The 25,315-nt window shown below is 50.5% G+C and overlaps 12 protein-coding genes across 12 annotated transcripts; 7 read left to right on the top strand and 5 right to left on the bottom strand.

Annotated features, from left to right (window-relative positions):
* Positions 1-143: 143 nt before the first annotated feature.
* ACHE_50849S (histidine phosphatase family protein) lies at positions 144-1,048 on the bottom strand (the record flags this gene model as incomplete). The annotated part of the gene is made up of 4 exons (XM_043280611.1): positions 144-207; positions 260-472; positions 541-804; positions 870-1,048. The coding sequence occupies 4 exons, from the start codon at positions 1,046-1,048 to the stop codon at positions 144-146; spliced, it is 720 nt and encodes a 239-aa protein (XP_043138173.1).
* A 459-nt stretch (positions 1,049-1,507) lies between these two features.
* On the top strand, positions 1,508-3,409 carry trm44 (tRNA (uracil) methyltransferase; the record flags this gene model as incomplete). The annotated part of the gene is made up of 1 exon (XM_043280610.1): positions 1,508-3,409. One exon carries the CDS (start codon positions 1,508-1,510, stop codon positions 3,407-3,409), a length of 1,902 nt encoding a protein of 633 aa, XP_043138172.1.
* Positions 3,410-4,620: 1,211 nt separating this feature from the next.
* MRS2 (CorA family magnesium transporter) lies at positions 4,621-6,544 on the bottom strand (the record flags this gene model as incomplete). The annotated part of the gene is made up of 3 exons (XM_043280609.1): positions 4,621-5,188; positions 5,242-5,870; positions 5,951-6,544. 3 exons carry the CDS (start codon positions 6,542-6,544, stop codon positions 4,621-4,623), a joined length of 1,791 nt encoding a protein of 596 aa, XP_043138171.1.
* A 492-nt stretch (positions 6,545-7,036) lies between these two features.
* On the bottom strand, positions 7,037-9,161 carry ACHE_50846S (WASP family protein; the record flags this gene model as incomplete). The annotated part of the gene is made up of 3 exons (XM_043280607.1): positions 7,037-7,068; positions 7,139-8,885; positions 8,952-9,161. 3 exons carry the CDS (start codon positions 9,159-9,161, stop codon positions 7,037-7,039), a joined length of 1,989 nt encoding a protein of 662 aa, XP_043138170.1.
* Positions 9,162-10,029: 868 nt separating this feature from the next.
* On the top strand, positions 10,030-10,337 carry ACHE_50845A (uncharacterized protein; the record flags this gene model as incomplete). Its single annotated transcript, XM_043280606.1, has 2 exons — positions 10,030-10,196; positions 10,262-10,337. 2 exons carry the CDS (start codon positions 10,030-10,032, stop codon positions 10,335-10,337), a joined length of 243 nt encoding a protein of 80 aa, XP_043138169.1.
* Positions 10,338-10,629: 292 nt separating this feature from the next.
* Positions 10,630-13,926, top strand: ACHE_50844A (ssDNA endodeoxyribonuclease RAD1; the record flags this gene model as incomplete). The annotated part of the gene is made up of 7 exons (XM_043280605.1): positions 10,630-10,677; positions 10,748-10,925; positions 10,978-11,065; positions 11,124-11,194; positions 11,250-11,778; positions 11,841-12,927; positions 12,988-13,926. The coding sequence occupies 7 exons, from the start codon at positions 10,630-10,632 to the stop codon at positions 13,924-13,926; spliced, it is 2,940 nt and encodes a 979-aa protein (XP_043138168.1).
* A 752-nt stretch (positions 13,927-14,678) lies between these two features.
* TIF11 (translation initiation complex factor eIF1A) lies at positions 14,679-15,344 on the bottom strand (the record flags this gene model as incomplete). Its single annotated transcript, XM_043280604.1, has 2 exons — positions 14,679-15,110; positions 15,324-15,344. The coding sequence occupies 2 exons, from the start codon at positions 15,342-15,344 to the stop codon at positions 14,679-14,681; spliced, it is 453 nt and encodes a 150-aa protein (XP_043138167.1).
* A 530-nt stretch (positions 15,345-15,874) lies between these two features.
* ACHE_50842A (uncharacterized protein) lies at positions 15,875-16,384 on the top strand (the record flags this gene model as incomplete). The annotated part of the gene is made up of 1 exon (XM_043280603.1): positions 15,875-16,384. The coding sequence occupies one exon, from the start codon at positions 15,875-15,877 to the stop codon at positions 16,382-16,384; it is 510 nt and encodes a 169-aa protein (XP_043138166.1).
* A 577-nt stretch (positions 16,385-16,961) lies between these two features.
* On the top strand, positions 16,962-18,261 carry CHS5 (putative chitin biosynthesis protein (Chs5); the record flags this gene model as incomplete). Its single annotated transcript, XM_043280602.1, has 2 exons — positions 16,962-16,964; positions 17,026-18,261. The coding sequence occupies 2 exons, from the start codon at positions 16,962-16,964 to the stop codon at positions 18,259-18,261; spliced, it is 1,239 nt and encodes a 412-aa protein (XP_043138165.1).
* A 467-nt stretch (positions 18,262-18,728) lies between these two features.
* On the bottom strand, positions 18,729-20,084 carry ACHE_50840S (putative aspartate transaminase; the record flags this gene model as incomplete). Its single annotated transcript, XM_043280601.1, has 3 exons — positions 18,729-18,793; positions 18,848-18,953; positions 19,005-20,084. 3 exons carry the CDS (start codon positions 20,082-20,084, stop codon positions 18,729-18,731), a joined length of 1,251 nt encoding a protein of 416 aa, XP_043138164.1.
* A 1,198-nt stretch (positions 20,085-21,282) lies between these two features.
* On the top strand, positions 21,283-23,241 carry FUM1 (class II fumarate hydratase; the record flags this gene model as incomplete). Its single annotated transcript, XM_043280600.1, has 6 exons — positions 21,283-21,507; positions 21,601-21,645; positions 21,704-21,741; positions 21,814-21,929; positions 21,988-23,005; positions 23,055-23,241. The coding sequence occupies 6 exons, from the start codon at positions 21,283-21,285 to the stop codon at positions 23,239-23,241; spliced, it is 1,629 nt and encodes a 542-aa protein (XP_043138163.1).
* A 679-nt stretch (positions 23,242-23,920) lies between these two features.
* On the top strand, positions 23,921-24,538 carry gup1 (glucosamine 6-phosphate N-acetyltransferase; the record flags this gene model as incomplete). The annotated part of the gene is made up of 2 exons (XM_043280599.1): positions 23,921-24,400; positions 24,449-24,538. 2 exons carry the CDS (start codon positions 23,921-23,923, stop codon positions 24,536-24,538), a joined length of 570 nt encoding a protein of 189 aa, XP_043138162.1.
* Positions 24,539-25,315: the final 777 nt, after the last annotated feature.

Here is a 25,315-nt window from a genome sequence, read left to right as displayed (position 1 = left end):
GCATTGTAGGAGTTTTTACGGTGAGTTGGTTATTTTACTAATGGGGGTTATGTGGTGTTCAATCCATTATGTATGTATGGGGCATCATCTAACTAATTAAGATTCCCGCATAGGTTCCTTTCATTTGCTCCCGCGTGATACGATTAGTCTACCACGAACCCTCCTCCGAGAATAATCGCCGGCTCGTCGATGTTATGATGCTCGTAACTGAATTTTGTCAGCACCATTCACGGTACAAAATTTCTTGGACCCATCATACCTAAGAGTACCAACACCACCGGCTTCCAGAATGAGCGATGTCTCAGCCAATGGCTTCCCGGTCCAGCGCATGGCAAAGGCGCGGAGGATATGGCCATGTGCGACGATAAGGACGTCTCCGGAGGCATTGGGGTCTTCGAAACATTTGCGGTGGTGGTTTTCTCTGATGTCTGCGATGACTGCGTCGAGACGACGGACGACGTCTTCGGGGGTTCTGTTTTAGTTAACTTAACTGCTTTTGCAACCCAGCCTGAATAATCTGAGGTTGTTGAATTGACTCACTCTCCACCGGGACATCCCTGCTTCCAAATATCCCACGGCTCCTCCCCATTCTTCGCCCGCTGCTCCTTGATCTGTTTGCTCGTGAAACCTTCGTAATCACCATAGTCCCATTCGCGAACGGCCTCAGTGATGACCACCTTGGCTTCTGTCCGAATCGGTTCGTCTTCCTCGGCCTTCCGGCTCTCTTTCCAAGGGAGTCTCTCTTTGCATCCAATCTCTAGTAATTCGAGTGTTCGTTGTGCACGGGTGCGGGGGGAGACGTAACTATCATCCCGTTAACATCCATACCCCGTTAAATTAATAAAGAGTAAAGGAAGGACTGTCCATACACATGAGATAACTTCTTTGGCACAATCAACCTGTCATCACCAACGAGAGCCTTGCCAGTTGCCGCGACACGTTTCTCACCATTGGCTGTGAGCGGGAGGTCACTGATGCCCGTGTGTCGGCCATTGAGGGACCATTCGGTTTCGCCGTGGCGGATGATGAAGCAGCGAGGGGCTGGCATTTTTTTCTCTCTTTATTTATAGTCCGGTAATTAAAGAGGGGCTCTCTATAGTATAAGAAGGTATAATAGTTTCTCTACGAGGTAATTGGAATTTGGAACTGTACTTGTACCTGCTGCGGGGTGAGCAGAACGGATAACGTCATTGGGGTTCGATACTTGCTTTGCTCGACCAGGGATTGGGGATCTCCTCTGGTAACCTCTTCTACAAGGGCTAGGTACTGTGAATCTTATTAACTGGACTAAATAGGATATCAGCTATCAGTTGCAAAGTTACCACCACATACTTGAATCCAACTTCAGTTTTATGATGCCTCAGGCTATTAACAGTCACGTGGTTATCAATCTTGTGAAGAGATCGAATCTGCTACTACTACTCTCTAGATAACTAACTGCACTTTGTGACTCGCTTCAGCTATTTAAAAGGGGAACAGGACCTGCCAAGCTCACAATACAACGATTATGGTCCGAGTCAAACAAGCCCCCCGCGACCAATCCAAACTCACCGGGAAGCCACTTTCAGAGACCCTTGAGCCCTCACCTCTCCACATCTTTAAGGGCATTGAAGAAGAAAAATGGAGCACCTCGCCAGATCTGCTAGAGGGCAATCTGTTATTCACGCCAAAGGTGATCGATAACCTAACGCTGTACCTGCTGGCGAATCCGAACCGGATGTCGAGCCATTTGTTCCGGGCTGATATCCTTCATGATAGCTTGGGTGTTTTGAGGACGCCTGCAGAGAGGGAGAGATTGTTTGCTGATTCTACTGGCAAGGTTGCTTTATCGGGAGACGCTGATGTTGCTGATGAAGACGACGTGCAGCCGATTCCTGCGAGAGACATTGCGGGATTCGAGCTGAGTCGGACGGTGGTTAGGAGGCTGATTCCTAGGAAACCACAATTGGATCGGCCCTTGGAGCAGACTTGTCATTTTTACGGGTCAGTTTATGGTGGCTATCGACGTCTGCTTGTTGTTTATTCGCCGCATATAGCGTCCAAGGAGGAGCTGCCTTTTTATCATCCGCTTCTGCAGTCCTGGGCATTGTTGTATGATTACTACAAGCCCAGAGCTACGTCTTCGGAAGAGGAGGAGGGTGGGGCAGGACAGTTGTCGTTGCATTTTATGCTTTACCCCGATGAGCCGATTCAAAACCGTCTCGAGCGCACACTGCATGCACTGCTCAACACCCAGATTCGACTGGCTCGGGGCTCAGATATCTCTACCATGATGCCTGAAGGTGGTAACTACAAGCCAACCAAGGATAATGTGCTCCCGCGACATCTGGTTCAGGACACATACTCGCGGTTGAAGCAGAAGTATGCCTCGTGGCTGTGTCAGAACTGGGTAGAGGATACACAGCCTTCAAAGCATGTTTTTGAGGATTTATCGATCAGTGCATTTCTCATTGAGCTATGGAGGAGTATGTACGGCGTGGTTCCTGCGGAGGAGAGAGGAAAGGACGGCCACGATCGAAACTTCCCAGGCTTTGTGGACGTTGCGTGTGGGAACGGCGTGCTTGTCTACGTGCTCTTAATCGAAGGCTACCAGGGTTGGGGCTTTGATGCTCGTTGCCGAAAGACATGGAAAATCTTCCCGGAGACGGTGCAAGAGCGGCTAAGCGAGGAGGTCTATATCCCAAAGCCTTTTGCGGATATTCTCAATGGTCCGGGAGCAAGCACGGACGCGCTTGATGTGGGTGCAAAGACACACTCCGGCATTTTCCCGAAAGATACCTTCATCATGTCCAACCATGCCGATGAACTTACCGTCTGGACTCCGTTGATGGCTGCTCTTGCTAATCCAGAATCACCACTGCCATTTATGGCGATTCCATGCTGCTCACACGCACTATCTGGTGCGCGTTATCGCTATCCTCCGCCAAAGGACGGAAAGTTTGATGAAGAGGAGGAAAACAAGGCACATGAAGCCGAGCAAAACCCACAGCCGGCCACCGGAGACCTAAAAGCGCTTCGGGCCGCCAAGCTCGATGCTCAGACCGATGCCGGAGCAAACAAGTCAATGTACGGCTGTCTTACTGCAAAGACTATGAGTGTTGCCGAAGAGATCGGGTACGACGTGGAAAAGACCATGCTGCGGATCCCGAGTACGAGGAACATGGCCGTCATTGGAGGCCGGCAACGAGTAACTTCAGAGTGGAACAGTAAGAAGAACAAGTCTGCCGTGCAAACCGGCCATCCCGATACGAACGTGGATGCAGACTCCGGGGATGAGATTCTCACACTGATTGAGGAAGTTGTCCGGCGGGAATGTGCCCGAGAAGGAGGCGTGCAAGAAGCGGCCAAGATTTGGAAGGAGCGGGCTAAGGGCATCCACAGCGGCCGGGGACAGAGTCAACGGCATTGATGACAGTGCCATACAGAATACACACGTACTCCGGGAATTCCCGGTTGAGCGATTTTCCCTGCTGCTGCTGCTGCTGCTATGACACCGAAATGCGGGGTGGAATTATGGGATTTGCGCGATATCCTCCGATGTTCCTCTACTAGATACAGGAATCGACTCCATAGTACTGCTGTTATGCTCAGCTTGCCGGCCTTTTGCTTTCTTGTCACTATCGCTTGAGTTCCACCGGTTTGCAAGTTGAGTGTACTGCACATGAATTAAACATGATTTGGGATAGGAGCGATGAGTTATACTCAGAGCTACCTCAGGCTGCCAAGTGTAAGCATAAAACTGTTCTGATATATGATGCCGAGTGTCTTACATTTTTCTGCAGACCATCTGACATACGGCATCGGAGCCCTACAGAAGTGTCTGGATGCTGCAATGGGTTACGAAACATCAAACTTTGTTTGCCACGGTTGCGGATGTCCTCTGCATAATAGCGCCTAAGTTCCCAAACTTGTTCTTCCAAGCCTCGTAATCTGTTCGTGTGCGCCTCTTCTCCTGCGCGGCTTTAGGCCGGACAGTGGCTTGGGTTCGTCTGACTGAATTATTCTCATGATAATTGATGGAATGACTTGAAATAGTGCCTGGATAGTGAGATAGAATAAAAGAGTGGAAAAAAACCGGCGCTAAGTCATATGATAGAGAGGAATCTGTGAATAATGATAGTCGCCCATAAGGCAAAGAGTCTAGCGAAGGTAGTCTTAAGATAAACCATGATATTGTTTCGTATAAGTACATACATGCATACACGGCCAAGGGAGATACATTAACATGGATCCACCAGGAAACGAGGTCAAACCAGGTCAGGCCAGGCCGGGCCACATTCTCTGTTGCTTTGGATCCCTCAAAGGATTCAAAGTGCAACTCAATGAAGGAGTTGGGAGCTCTAATCATACAGTCATGAAGACAGCACGACTCGCAAGTGAGAAAAGATTATAACGACAATGCTAGATGCCATGCTACCCCCACTCACCGATCATATTCAAAAACCCCGAATCTAACGCCTTCTATATTCGAGTGACTCCAAACAAGAAACAAATGAGGAAAGCAAAGGTATGTAGCTTTTGTCAAGACAATTCGCCCGGGTTCATAACGGGCAATTCCTTGGATGCTGCAATATTGGTATGGTGATATCACAAAGGTAAAAAGAGGAAGTAGATAACCTCTCAAGAAGAGGAATCTTTGTGATCGCTGCCACGAGAGGGATAATGCTCTGCCGACCCCTGCGCCGAGGCATCTTTGCGAACACGTCTCGTGTATTCCATCTTATTCATGAGATCAGATGCCTTGGTTGCTGTCGCATCGGACGCAGCTGATTTAGCAGCTGTCGCAGCAGCGCCTTCCTTAAGACGCTTGATCCTCTCAACCCGTCCTTCACCGGGGTAACTGCCCCAGACAGGTTCAATCGAATCTGCCCGCCAGTTGGACCTGTGGCCGACATTGCTGGCGAGGGGTGCGATAGGGGCTCCCCCAGCGCCGGATTCACCCCACATCCGGACGCGTTGGAGTTTGCGGAGCTTGTGGAGTCCGTAAACGCAGACGACTGCGGTGATCGCGAAGCAGGTGACAGAGACACCGCCAAAACCGTAGTCAGACTCTTCGATAAAGTTCTTCAAGTTCATTCCATAGAGACCGGCGTAGAGTGTTCCGGTGGCCAGACCGAGGGTACCAATGCTGAACTTGAGATCGAGAAGCATGAGAGAGTTGCGGTTTGCGTCGAGAATCGCTTTGACACTGTTATCGGGTTAGACTCTATATGCGCTTAGTTTGGCATGAATCAAACTTACACTTCCTCAGTGTTCCGGATACCAGTCACCAAGTTGCCGCTAGCCTGGACAATTTCATCACAGACCTTGTGGTATGACTCGAGCAACATCTCAACTTCTTGGTGATCATCGTCTGTTCGCTGCGTCCCCTGGGATCTTTCAGTCAAATACATGGCAGTCAAATCATCGTCTGCCTCCAGAAGATCATCAATTGCATCTCGGACCAGTCTTGCTTTCTGCTCGAAAGTACCAAGCCTCTTGGAATAGATCAGAAGGTGTCGCAGCTTGTCCCGATCAATATCCTCTTCCAAGGCTCGAAGAACGCGCACAACCGGATCTCTAACACCGTTGAACTCTTCTTCCAACCCGGCGGTAACGCTGATCAATACCGCTTCCAGAGCGCGGAACTCGTAGGGTAGGGCACCGGCGCTTTGGGCCTGCTTCTGTCGAAGCTTTCCCTCCAAATCGTACACGAACAACGATTGCATGTAAGAGTCTGTCGATCCGTAGGCGTCAAACACAAGAACCCGGTCAGCTTTTATTAGAACTCGAAGATGCAAGAGGTTAATAAGGATAGCGCTCGGCCGAACAAGGATGTGCGGCAAGGTTGAGGAATCGATTTTGCGAAGATCTCGGGGAAGTAGACCGTACTATCGCTCGACATTCTGGTCAGCGGATTGCTGTATCGCGGTATTGGTTGGAATAAACCGAAAATGCCTGGTAGACAAACCTTCGCAATCAGTTCGCTCTTTCTGAACTCCCCGTTGACAAGCGTGACATTCCCGTTTATATCAAACTCGGTGCATCGCAATCGCAATTCATTTGTCGCCTTTGATACTAATCCGCGCCCAATGTTGAAATTCGATTCTGTTCCGTCATCAATCAGCGCAGGCCCAGTGCGACTAGCCTTAGATTTGGCGTCCGATTCTTTGCTCCGCCTCAGATCGAAAAGCCTGCGCAGTAGCGGACGGCTCTTGGTCGACGCAGTTCGTGAAGGAAAAGGGTTAAGAGGCGAAAGTGATAGTTGGACAGGTTCTTCTTTGCCGAGTGCGCATCGACCCCGCGGAGGAGTATTTTTTTTGGTTGAGAGGTTCGGGATGGCGAAAAGGTTCGCTTCGACTGTTGCCCTGCATGGCGCAGGATCAAGGCCTGTCCAATTTGATATTCTCCGGAGCGACAGGGCGCCCGATGGTCGCCCTTTGGAACATGTTGTAGAACGGAGGCATGTTGACGGATTGGCTGTGAAATAATCGGATTGAGAGCGCAGAAATCGGAGGAGTGACGCTGATGGAGCGGAGGGCTTCAACGGCGAGGGAGACAGCATATCTGCCTTTCCTAATTGTGCCGCACGCCCAGCAGCCGTTAGTTGATGCTGTCTTTTATTTTGACCAACGAATTGATATCGTCTGTTCTTGTCGGCGCTGTCACGAAAACCAAGCCGGCTCGTCTTTTTTTCCATCGGAGTCGCGCGGCGGGCGGCTCAAAGTTGATCCGAGTATTCCAAAAACGGTAACAGGTAACATGTATTCCAGAACTACAGCCATGACTCTACTCCCGACAAATAATCGAATGCCTCTCTGTAAGCCGTTCATTTGTATTTGCATCGACACAAATCCGATGCGCAAAGACCTGTTCTATTCGCCTACTGAATGGATGCCTTGAAACAAAAGCTTTTGACGGATTCGTGAACCATCGTTGAGAGAAACCCATACTCACTATGCAAGGTTTCCCCATAATACAAAAGTCCATGAATCCACCCAATAACCATATGACGACGAATAAAGATACGATGACAGTGGCCAAGGCAAGCGATAACTTACCAATCGTCATCGTCGTCCTTCTCATCATCTGCGATATGCAATTAGAATATGTGATATAAGGCAACAAATAGGGAAAAAAAAAAAAAAAAAACACTTACCACTGCCGCTAACCTTCTGCTTTCGCTTTGCCAGTGCATCTTGCAAGGCACCTGCCAAACCTCCTTGAGGAGCACCGCCACCGCTTGGAGTTCCAGATGACGACTCATTAGCGCCTCCAGGCACAAGAGCCGCACTCCGGTCTTTCTTCTCTGAATCGCTGACCTTCCGTAAACCTCCACCACCCTTTCCTCCTGTAGCTCTAATGGAAGCCAAAAGATCATCCCTTCCACCAGTGGGTTTGGGCAACGGTGGAGCGCCGGCAGCAGGGGGAGGTGGTGGAGGAGCAGCAGCACCTGGTGGTGGTGGAGGCGGCGGGGGAGCGCCAGCACCCGGTGCCGGCGGCGGCGGAGGTGGAGGAGCTGGTGGGCCAGTATTCGCTGGGGGCACTGGCGGTGCCGGCGGCGGAGGAGGTGGACCAGTGCTTACCGGCGGTGGGGGGGGAGGAGGAGGGGGGGCAGTGTTCACTGGCGGAGGTGGAGGGCGTGGAGGGAGACCGCTCGTGGAGGGTGGAGGCGGCGGTGGGGTGTTTGTAACAGGAGGCGGAGGTGGAGGAGCTGGTGGTGCAGCAGCCGTAGGAGGAGTGGGCCGAGAAGCAGTAGGAAGAGGTGGAGGCGGAGGTGATACTGGACTTCTGGTCGGGGGAGGAGGCGGAACTGGATTTCTGGCTGGCGTAGGGGGTGGTCCATGAGGGACCTTAGGAGGAAGGGGTGGTTGCGCCGCAGGGCTTGTTGTACGAGGTGGAGGCGGCGGAGGCCCTGGAGGTGCCGGACTTCGACTGGGAGGTGCCGGTGGTGCTGACACCTTGCGCTCTCCTTGAAAGGGAGGAGGGACTCCAAATCGAGGAGCGCTGTCCTCCATTGGCGTCTTGGGAGGCCGTGGAGGAGGAGGGGGTCCAAGGTTCGCTCCAGAGCTTGCTCGTGAACGCGTTCCAGGTGCTGGGCTAATATCTTGGGAAAATTTGCCAGCATCTGCAATTGGCGGCGGTGCTCGGAACTTGGGTCTGGGTGGTGACGGTTCGCGCGGTGAGGCTGACGCACCGTCCTCCTGCGCGTCAGGGCGAGTCCTTCGAGACGGCGGCGGCGGCGGAGGAGCACCTCGTCGACTACCTGAGCTGTTGCCAGTGCTTTGGGGGCTGACCTTGGGGGCAGGAGGTGCGGATGGAGGTGGCGGAGGCGGAGCCTTTCCTTTCTTTTGATTTTCATCCTCTGCAGCCTGCTTCTGGTCGATATACGCCTTAATGAAGTCCGAATTCTCAGCAATCTGGTCTTCGGTAATTCCCATCTGCATCAGTTCATCCAGAAGGCCCTTCCAAGACGGGTCGCTAGTGTCGAAAGGCAGTTCTTTGCGTGACGGACCGGCCGATGGAGGAGGTGGAGGAGGAGCGACCTGGATTGAAGGCGCAGAGGTTCCTGCAGGAGCTGGGGGAGGAGGTCCGCTTGGGACTGATGATGACCGGTGGCCTAGCAAGCTACCGAATATCGAGCGTCCCACGCCGCCTTTGCCGTTCACCAGAGGAGCAGGACCTTGACCACGAGTCGAGGCAAAGGGCGTCTGTCTGGTCTCTTTGCTGGCATTCTTCTCGCGCTCGTGGAACTTCTTGATGAACGTTTTGGCCTCTTTCTCATCGGCGAACGATAGACCGGCTGGGCAGTCTTCGAGCTCGAACGTATGGAAGAATGTCCGATCTTGGTTGTAATGGAAATTGTCGTATATCTCTTGGTCCCAAATAACGCCTCTTCCGGCAGGCTACAATACAGAAGAGAAGCGCATAGTTAGCGATTTTTATAAGGGAACATAGCAGTAGGCGCTTACCGAGACATCAACCATCTTCAGCCAAAAGGTACGCCCGACGAGATCATTCGCAAGCACCGCAGCACCCTGCAAACCCGTATAGACCCATCTCTGAGGGTCCGGATGGGCGACATACAGTCGCGCGACTGCTACAGCATGGATTTTGTTCGATGGCTTGGGGACATTCCGTTTGACTGTCTCCTTGTCGGCGTCACTGAGGATGGATGGCATGACGGATCACTGCTCGATGACGCAGGGGAAAGGAAGACGGTGAGGAAAATGTAGAACTGTATAAGAAGCCCAAATGGGGCAAAGAAGCTGTCGTAGCACTGGTAGAGCTGAATTAGACGATTCTAGGAGGACACATTGCAGAGGCAATTCGCGCAGAGACTCGGGCACCAGGCAGACTCCAAGTGCGCCCAGACACGGGATTTCCGGGTGTGGCGAAGAACGCACCGTACGCCCAAATAAGATCAGAAATATCAATGGAAACGAAACGAAGGTAAGAAGGCAAGGGAGCGGCTATAATGTTGTCGCTGAACTTGGGGAAGTAGTGAGAGGGAGAGGGGAAGGAAGAAAGAGAGCGAGCGAGAGGGCGCGATTTGGTGGGGAACTAACTCCCTTATTACGGAGAACAGCGATAGTCGCTTCTCTAGTACCAACATCTACGGCTTATTTTTCCACCGTTTTGATGGTCATAGACTATAGGGAATAATTTGCTGGTCAAAATAATTGTATTGCTTGCAAGCAGTCTTATATATATATATCTCTCTCTCACCCCTTCTTGGAACCTGGATATGTTCTTCCTCAGGAATCCAACCCAGGGGACAAACTCCACCATTACTACCCGTGTACACAGCTTAAATTCGGTCGAGAAATCAGATCGAATCAATTGATCTCTCCTAATTGTAGCGCTATTCGCTGTGTCTGGATTCCCGGCCTTATAAGGGTTTACTATTAACAACGTCATCCGGGGTGGATTTGCCCCCACTGGGTATATAAAATCATCTACAGAGTACATCTTGCTCACTTTGAATCCATAGCAGAAATAAAAACTCTACGGCTACTACATTACCGCCATAGTTTATTGCATTTCAATATGCCGGACCCCTGGGACCCTACTAGCCATTTATACGATCAAGCCGACAAGCGCAGAAGCAGTAGCGATAGCAGCAGCAACACGTCTCAAAGCCAGAGTGCATGGGATTGGCAGGGTCAGTGGCAGTTGGCGACGGGAAGTAACGACTATTCTTCGAAATCCGGACAGTACGTGACGATTCTGGGTTGTTGGAGAACGAGAGAGCATACCGGCTGACTACTGTGATTCTTAGATATGCCACGCAAAACAACAACGGAGAAGCTCAGGGATCGAGCGGTGATATTGAGAGGAGATGGCAACGCTGGTGATTGTGAATGCCTGAGATGGTAGGGAGGCGATAAGTAGCACAGGTCAAGTAGATAGTAATATTACTACTACATTATCATATGCTTATAATGGCATCTCTTGAGATTCCACTTCTATAGACAGCCTAAATGACTGTTGGTAAAGCTATGTTTTACTCGAATATCTTCAAGTAGACTTTGGAGATATCATTGGATACCCTATATAGAACTGCCGATTGCATAATAGCACGTGATCGCGCGGCGCTGTATCACGGAATAGCTTCAAGAACGTGTTCGTCACATCAAGAGGCTCCTCATGCCACCTGAACGCACAAATGTCCCGGTGAAGCTGTCCCTGCCACTTGTATGCCTTGTCCTTGCACTGTTTTGTAATATAAGAGCCCCTATCAAGTACTGACTGAACCGATTCGAAGCAATATCAGCAGGACATCTTCACCGAACTCCGCGAAGAGGATGAGCTGGTCATCCTGGCTCGTGGCCTTGGGCTGCTACGCTTGGTGACTAACTTGCTGCATTTTTATGACGCTGCCGGAAATAATCTGGTGCTGGTTGTGGGTGCAGATGATCGAGAGAATGAATGGATCGGAGAAGGTATGCTACAGTGGATGGATGGACTCGAGTGAAGATGCTAACCACTTTAAAGCATTGGCAGAGCATTATGCCATTAGCAAGACACCACTTGCTCGGGGACTCAAGGTTATCAACACGGAGAAAGCGACTGTAACGATGCGGTACGTGCATCGTGAGGGAAGAAAATCGACTAGGGCGACGGGGCTAACTAAAGTCCAGAGAGAAACTCTACGCTGAGGGTGGTATTTTGAGTGTAACATCCAGGATACTAGTCGTTGATCTCTTGTCGAGTATGTGGGCGCCACACTGAGAAGCAGCAGCATGCGCTAACTGCAATCGGTCCAGGACTCCTTGACCCCGAGAAGATCACCGGAATGGTCATTCTACATGCCGACAAAATCGTGGCCACTTCAACTGAATCTTTCATTATCCGAATTTATCGGCAAGCCAACAAATTGGGCTTTCTCAAAGCCTTTTCCGATTCGCCAGAGCCTTTTACAACTGGGTTTGCGCCTCTGGCCAACTCATTGCGCAATACTTTCCTGCGCAAAGCTTCCCTATGGCCACGTTTTCACGTCACTGTTGCGGAGTCGTTGGAGGGACGCAGGAAAGCCGAAGTTATTGAGCTAGAAGTCCCGATGACGGATAAGATGCGTGAAATCCAGAATGCTGTCCTCGAGTGTGTGGAGATCAGCATCAGCGAGTTGAAGAAAGCGAATACAGGAATCGACGTCGAAGATTGGACACTAGACAGCGCGTTACATAGGAGCTTTGATATCGCTATCAGGCGCCAACTTGACCACATATGGCATCGTGTGAGCTTCAGGACCCGGCAGATTGTTAACGATCTGACAGATCTGCGGGCAATCCTCCAGTACGTCCATCAACAGCAGCCATATCGTCCCATATAGTCAGCCTTTTTACTAACTTGACCAGCGCTTTGCTTACGTACGATGCTGTTTCATTCGTCAAATATCTTGACACTATTGTCGCTGCCAATTCTCCACCTCCCGGCTCGAGCAGGCATAACTTTTCGCCCTGGCTTTTCCTTGACGCTGCTCATGTCCTTTTCCAGACGGCAAAGTGTAGGGTATACCAAGGGAAGATAAGCCACGAAATAAACCATTCGTTTTCGAGCCCTTTCCCTTCCACACTTCAACCCGTTCTAGAAGAGCAGCCCAAATGGAAGGTTCTAACGGAAGTGCTGGAAGAGATTGAGCATGATGCTTATTTCAACCCAGCAAACATGGATGGCTCTAATAACACCACGCTGATCATGTGCAGCGATCAAAGAACTTGTCGGCAGATTCGAGAGTATCTTGGGACAATGCACGCCAGGGTCGATAATGATCCAGAGGATATGTCAAGCGAAAACATACAAAGCTCTGCAGAAATCATGATGCGACGGAGGCTACGAGAATACCTGGACTGGAAGCGCTCCCTCTCGAACGTCAACAGGAACCTATCTTCCAAACCTGCGAATGACGATTCACAGACGGGCAAAAACCAGAGTCAACCGGGAAAGCCAAGTCAACAAGGAAAGGCACCCCAAAACAAACGACGCAGGGTGCGTGGTGGTGGCGCTGTCTCCTCGGCTGCAGGTCGTGTACCTAACAGCAGTGTGCAAACGGAGGTTGAATTGCCAGACCAAGTAACTAGCTTGCTGGATGAAATCCAACCCACGGAAGTTGAGGAGACCCAAAAGGAGGAGATTATCATTGACGTGCTAGACGACATGGATGACTTCTACGAACTGTATGATATGAACGATTTGGTCGTGGTGCATCCTTATGACGGTGACATGGACGAGCATATTTTGGAGGAAGTTCGGCCACGATACATCATAATGTACGAACCAGATCCTGCCTTTATTCGACGAGTCGAGGTGTACCGCAGCTCCCATGTTGGACGAAACGTGAAAGTGTATTTCATCTATTATGGAGGATCGGTCGAAGAACAGCGATACCTGAGTGCAGTGAGACGTGAGAAGGACTCTTTCAGCAAACTCATCAAGGAGAAGGGAGTAAGTTTGCATATCACCAGATAATACCAGGCAACTTCTTGCTAACCTTACCACTTCAAGAACATGGCCGTCACCCTCACCCATGACAAGAGCATGGAAAACCCTCAGGAGCAGTTCCTTCGAACCGTGAACACACGCATCGCCGGGGGTGGTCGACTAGCAGCAACAGCATCACCACCACGAGTTGTCGTGGATGTTCGAGAGTTCCGAAGCGCTCTACCATCCTTGCTCCACGGCAACAGCATGATCATAGTCCCCTGCCAACTTACCGTCGGTGACTACGTGCTCACCCCAGATATCTGCGTCGAACGCAAATCAGTCCGCGACCTAATCACCTCTCTACGCAACGGCCGTCTCTACAACCAAGCCGAAACCATGCTGCAACACTACAAAAACCCCCTCCTCTTAATCGAATTCGACGAGAACAAATCCTTCACCTTCGATGCATTCACTTCCGCCGCAACACCGGGCACGACCTTCCTAACCGACTACGGCTTCTCATCGTCGGGTGCCATGACCACCTCCGTCTCAGCAAGCAGTTCTCTAGTCAACGCCTCCAGCCCGAAATCCGCACAACACCTCCTCGTCCTTTTAACAATCACCTTCCCCCGCCTGAAAATCATCTGGTCCTCCTCGCCCTACCAAACAGCCGAGATTTTCGCAGAACTCAAAAAGAACAGCCCCGAACCAGACCCCATCAAAGCCGTCCAAACCGGCCTCGACGTCGATATCGATCCAGATACAGCTCCAACAAGAGAAGGAGGAAACATGATGGCCGCCGCAGGAATCGAACACCGAATCTTCAACCTCCTGCCGCAGGAAATGCTTCGTGCTGTGCCTGGTGTGACGCCGCAGGCGCTGGAGAGGTTGATTCTGGAAACGGGGAATATCAGTGAGATTGCAAATATGGATGTGGAGCAGTTGGATCCGTTGATTGGGAAGGAGGCTGCGAGGAAGATCGTTGGGTTTTTTCGGAAGAGTGTGTTCGAGGGTACGTAGTTGGTTCGTGTCGTGTTTATCTTGGTCTGATTTGGATATAAGTCATGGTTTGTCGGAAATAATCATCGTTGACGATCCATAAAGATCTCGTTATGCCAAAGCGCTATAGGTTCATGCTAGATAGATAGCTAAATCTGATACAGTTATTATGTGAGATACTACGAGTTCAGATATTGTTTAGAAATTATATTTTCATACCTTTCTCATCAATCTATCATTATTTTCAAAAACGAAACAAGAAAGAATAATGAGAAAGCCAGAACAAACAATTGCCGACACGAAAACACGCTACATGTAAGATGCAGCCCGTCCTATCTATGCACATGGCAACCGTTTCTTCTGCGTAAATCCTAAGAACGCCAATCCATGACAGAAAATGATCCCGAAAAGTCGTAATCTATAATCCATTTCCCGTCATGGGCGAACGTAAGGATCCCCCCTATTAATGATTCAGACCCTGGGGTATATTGAAAGAGCAGCACTGGTATCGATAAAGGAGAGGAAGTCGTAAATCGAAGCGTGGTGCGCCGCAAATCCAATCTCGTTGTCACCGTTTCGAAAGATGGCCGACATGGTTATGTAAAATGTCGACAAGAGAAATCATAACATTCCGAAAAGGATTGGTTGTCGTTTTGGATTGGACCACGGTGCAGGGGAAAACCAACGGCGAAAAAGGCTGGTCGTAGGAGAGGTAGAAGCAAGCCCAGTAACTCTTGCAAGGCTGAATAAACAGGGGGTTTGAGGAAGGTGGTTTAGAGTTCGTCAACATCGATCTCCTTGTCTTCTTCGTCACTCTCACGGTCCTCGTCGAACTCGACGTTGTCCTCGAGTCCTTCTTGGCCGTAGGTGTCGGTCTCGTTGATCTTGGCGTTCTCGGGCAACTCGCCGTAGGCCTTGAGACTTCTGGCCTCATCGGCGGTGTACTTCATGATAACATCGCCCTTTTCGTCTTGGTATTCACGCAGAGAAAGAAGAATGATGTCACCCTGGTTGATCCAGACCTTCTTCCTGAGCTTGCCACGAATATGTGCCAGGCGCTTCTCACCGTCGAAGCAAAGAGCCTCCAGACGGCCGTTACCCAGCATCTTCACGACCTGCGCATACTCCTGGCCTTCCTCCTTGAAGACGAGTTCGCGCTTCTCGTTGTCGTTCTCGTTCTTACCACGTCGGCGGTTCTTACCGCCCTGTGTAGAAAGTTAGCATGTGTTCAAAACAGAGGAAATCCCACTATGCCAGCCCCGTCCGTTCCATTCTCTGGCCTCTTTCCTTTGCCACACGATTTGCTTTCTTCAGGCGCTGGTGGGCATAGAAATCATGGAAAGTGAAGGGCGAAAAATTCGGATAGACGAGACGGCTGATATTCTTTGTCACGGGAGGGAGAAAATTTGTGAACGCACCTTTCCCTTGTTCTTGGGCATGGCGAATTAACGCTGTGTGGAAAATCAAGTCAATAACCTCCTCGGTATAGGTATCGGGGGAATATTGTGTTAAAGAGCGTACCTCTGTCGGTTGAGAATGAGGAAAGTGGGGGAGAGTGTCGAGAGCGAGCGGAGGATGGAATTTCGAGTTCTTTTAAATGTATAGTGGGGAGCCCGATGTGGCGGGTGGCCTGAATGCTGCCTAAGGCTTGCCACGTGCGTCAGCCAATGATGCTGTATTCAGTTTCACCGCCTATTGTTTTGCCGGCGAAAAGAGAAACTACCCATGGATTTTGATGGAAATCGCAGAAAAAGGCACACTTTGTTACGACATTCCTCTTATTCTGAATCCTATTTGTCAATCTCCAAGGCAGCTCTTCCACTTACGCATTTTCCTTGTTTCTCTTTCCCCAACTTTCTTGAGCCGCGCAGTGGGGCTTCTCAATCGGCCGACGAGTGTGCAGTGCTCCGCGAAAACAACGACAGAGATGTGGCTCGTGTCCCTTTTAGGGCACTGAGGAAAGATCATAATGAAACTAATTGCATCGACAAATCTCTACTTCATACGGTATGACCCGAGGGCGCTTGCACCTCCTGTCGCCAAACGGTATTTAGGGGCACCCTTTCATCCAATTCGACCTAAGATTGCCCATATGTACGACACCAGAGATCAGAATACATTATGGTGGAGAGTTGCAATATACCCCCTGCAGCAGTATCGCCGTGTGGTCCGTTCGTGGAGTGCTAGGAGAACTCGTCTTGCGTTTGAGCAGGCTTTGGAAGCGCGAGGGTTTGATCGGGAAGGCCGGAGGATATCGAACAATGCTCGGGGTACAGGGAAGACCAAGATGAGCGGGAATCTGACGGGGTCGCTCGAGATTATCGCGCGAGAGGCGACGATTAGAGAACAGTATCCGACAATTCAGAAAGAGATGAGTTCGGCCCTCGATGCCTTGCTACGAGCAAAAAGGCAGCAGAATCAGGCCACCGGGGATTCTAATAAACGCAAAAAGCGAGAACGCGTGCCGGATACCAGATGATATGAAACTGGTTATGATTTTTCTGTAAATATGTATTTTGTATGTGTATAATGATCTACCATATTATATGGCATGTGACCTGGAGGAGTTGGAGATATATATGCCTCAATTGGCTTAACCAAGAAGTGACTCGTCCACTGTACTTGTACATAACCATAGTCATCGTAGTTATGAACATCATTGCTGTACTAAACATAGACGGGTCGTCGTCGTCGTCGCATTCCCTGGCACTCTCTTGGCGCCTATTCGCTAACGGCCGATCAGGAACAATAATCACCTCCCTCTTTCTCCGGACAACGGACGGCCAAACAAAACTATCTCAATAAACTCAACTTTGACACCCCGCGGTCTCTTTCTTTTCATATCTCTTTCCAAACTATTGATCCCACGGACTCGGATACCCAATATGTTGGTCTCCTTGACGGTTGGCAAGGTAGACGCTGGAGTCGCCGTGCTCCTGACCCAGGACAACCGCCTCGTAAGCTCACGTTTCCCCTTTGCGCGGCGATTGATCGCGACTCCAGTCTTGTTTCTGCACGTCTTCTTCAAGAATTCAGTGCATATTACATAGAACTAAATGGTGAATGTGTCAAACAAATTGTGAACAACTGCTAATTGACTTGGCTTCTCCCCTTGGCTAGATCGAATTCCCCTCCGTCCTCCTTCCTAACAACATCGCCTCTGGTAGTATCGTCGACATCACAGTAGCGCGCAACCATGCCGCTGAAGCTACCAGCGCGTCCGACTTTCAGTCGCTTCAGAAACGTATCCTGAACACCTACGGTATCAAAACCCCATCGCCACCCGTCCTCCGCCTCCGAAATGCCACGCAGACATCGCTAGTCCTAGAATGGGATCCTATCGATCTGGCAACAGCGTCGCTCAAGTCACTGTCTCTCTACCGTAATGGCTCCAAAGCTGGCTCGATACCAAGGCCAACAGAGACTCGGAGTACCAAGATCAGCGGACTTGCTATCCATACCGAATACACCTTCCACCTTGTCCTACGCACGACTGCCGGTACTTATCAGTCGGAGAAGTTGACCTGTCGGACGCACAAGATGACGGATCTATCTGGAATCACTGTCACACCGGGAATTCTTCCTCCGCAGCAGAAGGAGGCACTCGCAGCCGCACTGGACCGCATCGGAGGCAAGCTGATCGACACCGTTCGCATCGACACGACTCACTTTGTTTGCACGGAAGGGCGAGGCCCGTTGTGGCAGAAAGCCGTGGAGATGAATATCCCTGTGGTGGTGCCGGAGTGGGTTGATGCCTGTGAGGCGGAGGGTACAATTGTCAGTGTCCGGGGCTATTACCTGAATGCAGACCCCAAGGCCCGACAGCTAGGACCGATTCACGGATCGTCGCAGCACCAGCACAACGCCTCCACGGCCTCGATAGCAACAACTGCCCAGACCCAGGCTCCATCCCAGAACCAGACGCAGACCAACCTTCAGACGTTGCCTTCGCGCGAACGCGGCCAGTCTACTACAAGTGAACAGCCGGTGACTCCTTTTCCGGGACAACCCACGAATGGTCAACCCAAGGCAGAGGAGCAAGAGGTGTCAGACAGCGAACAATCGCCTCCCCCGCCTCCTCCAAAGGACGACGCTCCAGAGGCTCCAGAGAAAGAAGAAGCAAAGGAGGAAACCCCGGAGGCTAGCACCCAGCCCGAGCAAAACGGCGATTCTAAGCCCTCAGAGGCCACATCTCCAGACAAGAAGGAAGAACAACCCGAGCAGAATGGGACCGCGAAGGAACCGGAAAACGCTTCGCCAGAGAATAAATCCGCGAACGAAGAGCCTGTTGGCGATGTAGAGAAGAAGCTCAAGGGGAAACAAAGCGAAGGGGACTTCAACGAAGTTCCTCTTTAGTTTTAATGATGGAGAATGGCTACTGAGACTGAGTGTGTTGAGATTGCTTTCTTGTTTCCTTTCTTATCATTTATACATTCTTTCTTTCTATGAACGGCTTATGTTGTTTGGCGTCTTATGACTTTATATCCGGTAGTATAGTGTGTCATGGACCTTCCTACTTAATCCATAGAATGGCTGTCGAGTGGCAACCATTCAGGGATATCTTTTCTCTTCTGTTTGCTTTATGTGTTTGATGGTATGTGTACAGTACGTGGTATAAATTAGTATATTAATTCAGATGCTGACGTTTCTGAAGTTTCAATACAATTTTTAAATATGTCGATGGTCTGGAGTAACCAAATAGATCATCTATTTAAATTTCTTTGTACATGGCTTTTGAACTATTGGCAGCCATATCTAAGAATATATGCCATCTAACCGCCATAACATGCATCAGTATCCAATCATGTAATATCATCAACCATCTAGTTCACGTTTCGGACAACATCGTCAAAGGCCTTGGCGATGTAGGCGACATTTTCCGTGCTCACTAAGTATAGCATTAGCATGAAGCGCCAAATAGAACAGGATAGGGTGAGCTTACAGCCACTGATGGAAGCTCTGCCGGACTTGAGCAGGTAAACGTGGTACTTCTCCTTCAGGGCTTGGACTTGTTCGGGGGTCAGGCCGGTGTAGGAAAACATTCCGATCTGTATCGTGTTAGTGGTTGTACTTTATACGGAGAGATAAAGATGGCATACCTGCTGCACGATGTGTTCCCAGTTACCCGGGGTTCCAAGTCGCACGAGCTCGTCATAGAGAGCACGGCGCATTGATTGGATCCGAGAAGCCATCTGTTTCATGTTCTCGTGCCACTGAGCAGTCAAGTTCTCGTCCGTCAAGACCTTCTTAACGATACTGCATCCCGCCGACGGACCCATGGAGAACTCGCCACGGATCAAGTGGCACAAATTGTCAACGACAGTGCGGTTTAGCTGCTTCTCGGAGTTGCTGAGGGCATAGTGGAAAGCACCAACACGCTGGCCATAGAGACCAAAGTTCTTGGAAAAACTCTGCGCAACACACATCTCCAGATGCGGCTTTTCGTTGAAGAAATACCGCACAGCCCAGGAGTCCTCCTCGAGCGAACCCGAGGCGAAACCCTGGTACGCCGAGTCGAAGAACGGGAAGATCTTCTTGCGCTCGCATAAGTCCGCGATGGCCTTCCACTGCTCCTTGGTGGGGTCCAGACCAGTGGGGTTATGCGCAGACGCATGCAGAAGGATAACATCGCCTTCCTGCCCTTCTTTCTCCAGCTTGGCAATCATACCCTCGAAATCAAACAAGCGGGTAGCAGGGTTGTAGTACGGGTACTTCGCGCGCGGCACACCCGCCTGTTCCCAGATAGTCTCATGGTTTGCCCACGACGGATCCGACAACCACACCTTACTCGGCTTCATGTTGCGTGCGAGAAAGATCGCACCAAGATGGTTAGCACCAGTCCCCGCGACAGTCTGCACAGAAGCGATCCGCTCCTTATCCGCCTTCTGCGCGTCAGAGTCCTCTTTACCATGGAAGTTGAACAGAACGTCCCGCGCGAGACGCACGAAGGCCATGTCGCCTTCGATGGCCGTGTACTCGTGGCGGGAGATGCTGTCCTCGTCAAAGAGGCGCTGTTCGGCTTCGCGCACTACGGGCAGAGGCCATGGCTTGCCTTCGTTGGTGCGGAAGACGCCCACGCCTAGACTGGCTTTTTGGGGGTAAGTGTCATTGAAGAATTCACGGTTGAGGTCGAAGATCTCGTCTGTGGCCACTGGGCCCATTTTGTCGAGGATCGTCATGGTGCGTGCGTTTGTCTTTGATTTCTGGATCCACTAAAGAAGAATGATGTTTATGAGAAGATCTTTTGAGTTATCAATATGGTGAGAGTAGTTAATTTATGTTGAAGAGTTGGAGATGGAGGCCAAAGATGGATGACTAAACCGCCGCTTCTTTTGTGCTGTGGGTCGATCTAGATTGTAAGGTGAATGGGAATCAGGACAGGAAAGAAGCAGACTTTCGTTCCTGGTTGTTACTCAAATATCAATGTTACTCCTGAGGTGGGTTTACAATTGGCACGCCAGAATATTCCTTGGAAAACCCGTCAACTAAAAACGTGGGGTTGGGTATATGACATCAACGGATATCAAATCGACCTCACAGAAGGATGGAGCGGTAGCAAAAGTATTCTAGCGTCTGTTCTGCGCTAATGTTACATTTAGGTCAGATTATACCAATGGGCTTGTATTGCAATAATGCGCCTAGGATCTTCAATCCTTTTGTCTTTGTTGCGGCAGTGCCCTAATATCATGCACCTGCAAGATAGAGGTCTCAATTCCATGGATTAGAATGATACTCTCAGCGTCTTGGATGTTTCAACATGGACCATCATTCCTGCAGACGAAGCCGTGCCCTGGACTGACGAGATACTATCGAACCATAGCCGGAGCATGTTACTGAGTACATGGCCGTAGTAAGCTACCTTGTCAGTAACCTTTCAGTTATCGACACTGTCAATTCGAACCAACTTCAGAGTCCAATCGAGCACAGTAAACCCGGACGAGTGGAACATGAGCCTATATCCTGTCCTTAACTGACGGGGATGTGTTGAGTTCTAGAGGGATGTAGCCCGTGAGGGACAATGAGCGTTCAGCAGTCATTGCCTAAGTGTTCATCTTCCATGATCAAATAGCTTGTAGGATACAACAAGAATGCTCCGTGAGAATGTAGAGAGAATGAAGCACCCAAATAGGCAGAAGGTGTCCGGAGAAGTTCTTTACCATACGGTACGGTAATACCGGCACTTGCACACAGTCGACGCATGAAAACAGCGTCATGCCGATACCGGCCCGGGTGTATTCGGCAGAAACAGTCGGAGGAAACAAGCCTTAATTAACCTCACCCTTCAGTCTTCTCTCAGATTGTTGTTGCTGTCGCTTCCAGATTCACATTCATTCTCCAATTCCATTCTGGGAAGAAATCAATTGGCCGGTCGTCATCATGGTCTCCCCCGCCCTCTCGTCCCGAGCCGCCGTGCGCTCTGTGGCTTCTGTGACGCGCTCCTCCCCCGCAGTTGCCCGCGCTGCTGTGGCTTTCGCTCCTCGTACCCCCGCTTCTCTCAGTAGCCGTCGCGCTCTCTGCTCCATTACCCGACCCCAGCAGTTTCCTCGTCTCCAGTCCTTCAACAACCTTTCCAAGAGAACCTTTGCTACTACCGGCAGAATGGTATGTGCACCGATTTTGCGCGGAGGTCTAGCGAGGAACAAGAAGAGAAATATTGGGAAGGCCCATTGTTAACGCAGTTTGCGCATGGTATAGGCTGCTGAAACTCGGACAGAAAGCGATGCTTTCGGTGAGATCCAGGTGAGTATCCACCTTTCGCAATTGCCCTTGTATAGCTTCTAATTGCGTCTCTAAACAGGTCCCAGCGGACAAGTACTGGGGTGCCCAGACCCAGCGGTAAGCGCCAATTCGATCAGACAAGTTGCAGCTATAGTATGTGATGGATAGCGGATGCTGATACAAAGGCAGCTCCCTGGGCAACTTCGATATCAACCAGCCCCAGGACCGTATGCCCGAGGCCGTCATCAAGGCTTTTGGTATCCTGAAGTGCGCTGCTGCTACCGTTAACATGAAGTTTGGCCTTGGTAAGAACAATCCCCGCCGAATGAAAGTGATAAAGTAGCATTAACCAACGCTCTCAAGACCCCAAGGTTGGTGAGGCTATCAAGCAGGCCGCCACTGAGGTTGCGGAGGGCAAGTTGCTGGACCACTTCCCTCTTGTCGTCTGGCAGACTGGTTCTGGCACCCAGTCCAACATGAACTCTAACGAGGTCATCTCGAACCGTGCCATTGAAATCCTCGGTGGCACCATGGGTACCAAGAAGCCCGTCCACCCCAACGACCACGTCAACATGTCGGCCTCTTCCAACGACTCTTTCCCCACTGCCATGCACATTGCTGCCGTTGTCGAGCTCGAGAACACCCTTCTGCCCTCTTTGAGAAGCCTGCGCAACGCCCTTCAGGAGAAGGTCGAGAAGTTCAACAACATCATCAAGATCGGTCGTACCCACTTGCAGGACGCTACTCCCTTGACTCTTGGTCAGGAATTCTCCGGCTACGTTGCTCAGCTCGACCGCAATATTGAGCGCGTTGAGGCCAGCATTCCCCACCTCCGCTACCTCGCCCAGGGTGGTACTGCTGTCGGTACCGGTCTGAACACTTTCAAGGGCTTCGACGAGGCTATCGCCGCTGAGGTTTCCAAGCTCACCGGCACCGAGTTCAAGACCGCCCCCAACAAGTTCGAGGTTCTTGCTGCCCACGACGCGGTCGTCGAGGCCTCCGGTTCTCTCAACACTCTTGCTGGTTCGCTGTTCAAGATTGCTCAGGACGTCCGTTACCTCGGATCCGGTCCCCGCTGTGGTCTGAACGAACTGCTTCTCCCCGAGAACGAGCCTGGCTCGTCGATCATGCCTGGCAAGGTTAACCCTACCCAGTGCGAGTCCCTCACCATGGTCTGCTCCCAGGTTATGGGTAACCACGTCGCCGCCACCATTGGTGGTATGAACGGTCAGTTCGAACTCAACGTGTTCAAGCCTTCCATCATCCGCAACCTGCTCCACAGCGTGCGCATCTTGGCCGATGGCATGGCCAGCTTCGAGAAGAACCTGGTTCACGGTCTCCAGGCTAACGAGGAGAGAATCAGTACTCTCCTCCACGAGAGGTAAGTTTCTTTCCATTGGACTTTGTTGATCCATACTAATTTGCCCCAGTCTGATGCTTGTTACCTGCTTGAACCCCGTTATCGGTTACGACATGGCCTCCAAGGTGGCCAAGAACGCCCACAAGAAGGGCATCACTCTCAAGGAGAGTGCTATGGAGCTCAAGGCTCTGTCAGAAGAGGACTTTGAGAAATACGTCCGCCCCGAGCTGATGTTGGCCCCCAAGGAGAAGAAATAAGCGGGTAGTTTGGAATATGACGAACCCCGAGATGCGAAATGGGGCATGATGAGTCGATGCTATAATGTTGCTAAACCCCTTTTCTTGTTTGGATAAAGCCATGCGGTCACAATTAGCATGTTACCTGTATACTTGGAAAGAAATCACATTGTACTATTAACTTTTTCTGCATACCGACTTCTTCCCGCGGTTCTCGCTGTCAGCGCAACCAAAAATAGCATCACTATATACCTATACTTTGTACCTTGGAGAAAAAAACAATTTTGCTAGAAGGAACTATTTTTGCTGCATTTTCTCATTGGTTTCGGGTCGTCACTCGGTCTGTTAGCTTTTTACGTCCGAGGTGAGACAGTCCCAGTAAGAGTCTCCATACCGCCGTTGTGCTTCGCCCTCCTGCGGAAGTCGCTCCATCACCCACCCCTTCGTTCTTTCCAACATTGCTTCAACCTCTGCGTCGATTGCTATTTATTTCTCTGACAGAGACATTTATCTGATTCTCTGTTCTTCTCTCTTTGCATAGCTTCTCCTTTTTCTCCACAACGAACTTCTCGTCCGGTTCCTGTTCCTGACCTCCTTCCTCCGACAAAGAAAGTCAAACCTCCGAACCACCCAATTTCTCCTTCGTGGCCTCTTCAACCAATTCTACCTCATACAATCCCTCAAACCACGAAATCTCAAAATGACAAACGTTACACTCGCAACCACCTCTGTCCCCGTGGCCACCAAGCCCGTCCCCACCGCGCAGAACGGCGTCGAAACCCCCCTCTTCTCTACCAACCTCATCTCCCCCGAAGTCCTCGCCGCCCTTCCCCCCGGCTACACAATCCGCCCTCTCCGCCGCTCTGACTTCCAACGCGGCTACCTCGACGTCCTGCGCGTGCTGACGACGGTGGGCGACGTGGACGAAGACAAGTGGAACCAGCGGTACGACTGGATCTCCTCGCGCAACGACGAATACTACCTGCTAGTTGTGTGTGACGATGCGGAGCGGATTGTGGGCACGGGCAGCTTGATCGTGGAGCGCAAGTTTATTCACTCATTGGGGCTTGTTGGTCATATTGAAGATATTGCGGTCGAGAAGGGGCAGCAGGGGAAGAAGTTGGGGTTGAGGATTATTCAGGCGTTGGATTTTGTGGCGGCGAGGGTTGGGTGCTATAAGGTATTCTTCCTTTTGATTTATTGAGAGACTTTAGCTAATGTTTTGCAGAGTATTCTTGACTGCTCAGAGGCCAATGAGGGTTTCTACGTCAAGTGCGGTTTCAAGCGTGCTGGCCTCGAGATGGCGCATTACTACTGAGACTCTTCACGACTTCAAGGCGTCGCCTGTTGAATGTCCTTTATCCTGGCGTTTCCGGAATTACATGTTGAGAGCGGCTACATAAATTTCGAGACCTTTTCGTTTCGATTGAGATCTTTCGAGGAAGCGAGACGGGACCCGGCTGGATCTGCTGGTATGGCATTAAGATCAAGGCATTGATGGATCCATGACCAGATGCGTCTCATCTTTATCTAGCGGGACATTAATGGTTATAGAGTTACGGTTTCTATTCATGGCGAATAGTGTGATCATGACTTTTCGGGTATAATACATGTTGCATTGATTGTCCATGAACTATACATAGTATCCTCTGGAGAACCGACCGGCTTGCTAAGAAGTCTGAGTGACCTACCCTACGTAGGTGGATTACCGTAAAGGCAAACTACTGGCGTATCATGGATATACCAAGACAATGCCGCGAATCAAATAGATGCATTCGCTATTTGATTCCATTTCAGAGAATGGCACACCGCAAGGCATACCAACCAACATCCACTATTTGATGTTGAGCAGAGGTGAAAGGAAACGAAACACTGGAATTTCCCTCATTGCTGATTGTTTCAAGAAAAGCCCACGGAAATCATGAACCCATTTCATTAACTCTCAAACCAGAAACCAAGCCCCTTATAAAACAAAGTAGGATATCCCATGGTATTCCCGAATAATAAAAGCGTTGGCCCGGCGAGTAGTAGATTGACAAATTCAATTTTTTCCCCACCAACATAAACCCCCGAATCCTCAGATGATGCTGCTTTT

The sequence above is a fragment of the Aspergillus chevalieri genome, chromosome 5 (assembly GCF_016861735.1).
Source record: "Aspergillus chevalieri M1 DNA, chromosome 5, nearly complete sequence".
In the NCBI taxonomy this organism is placed as follows: domain Eukaryota; kingdom Fungi; phylum Ascomycota; class Eurotiomycetes; order Eurotiales; family Aspergillaceae; genus Aspergillus; species Aspergillus chevalieri.
The sequence above is the reverse complement of the archived record's forward strand: the minus strand, read 5'-3'. Positions and strand labels throughout refer to the sequence as shown.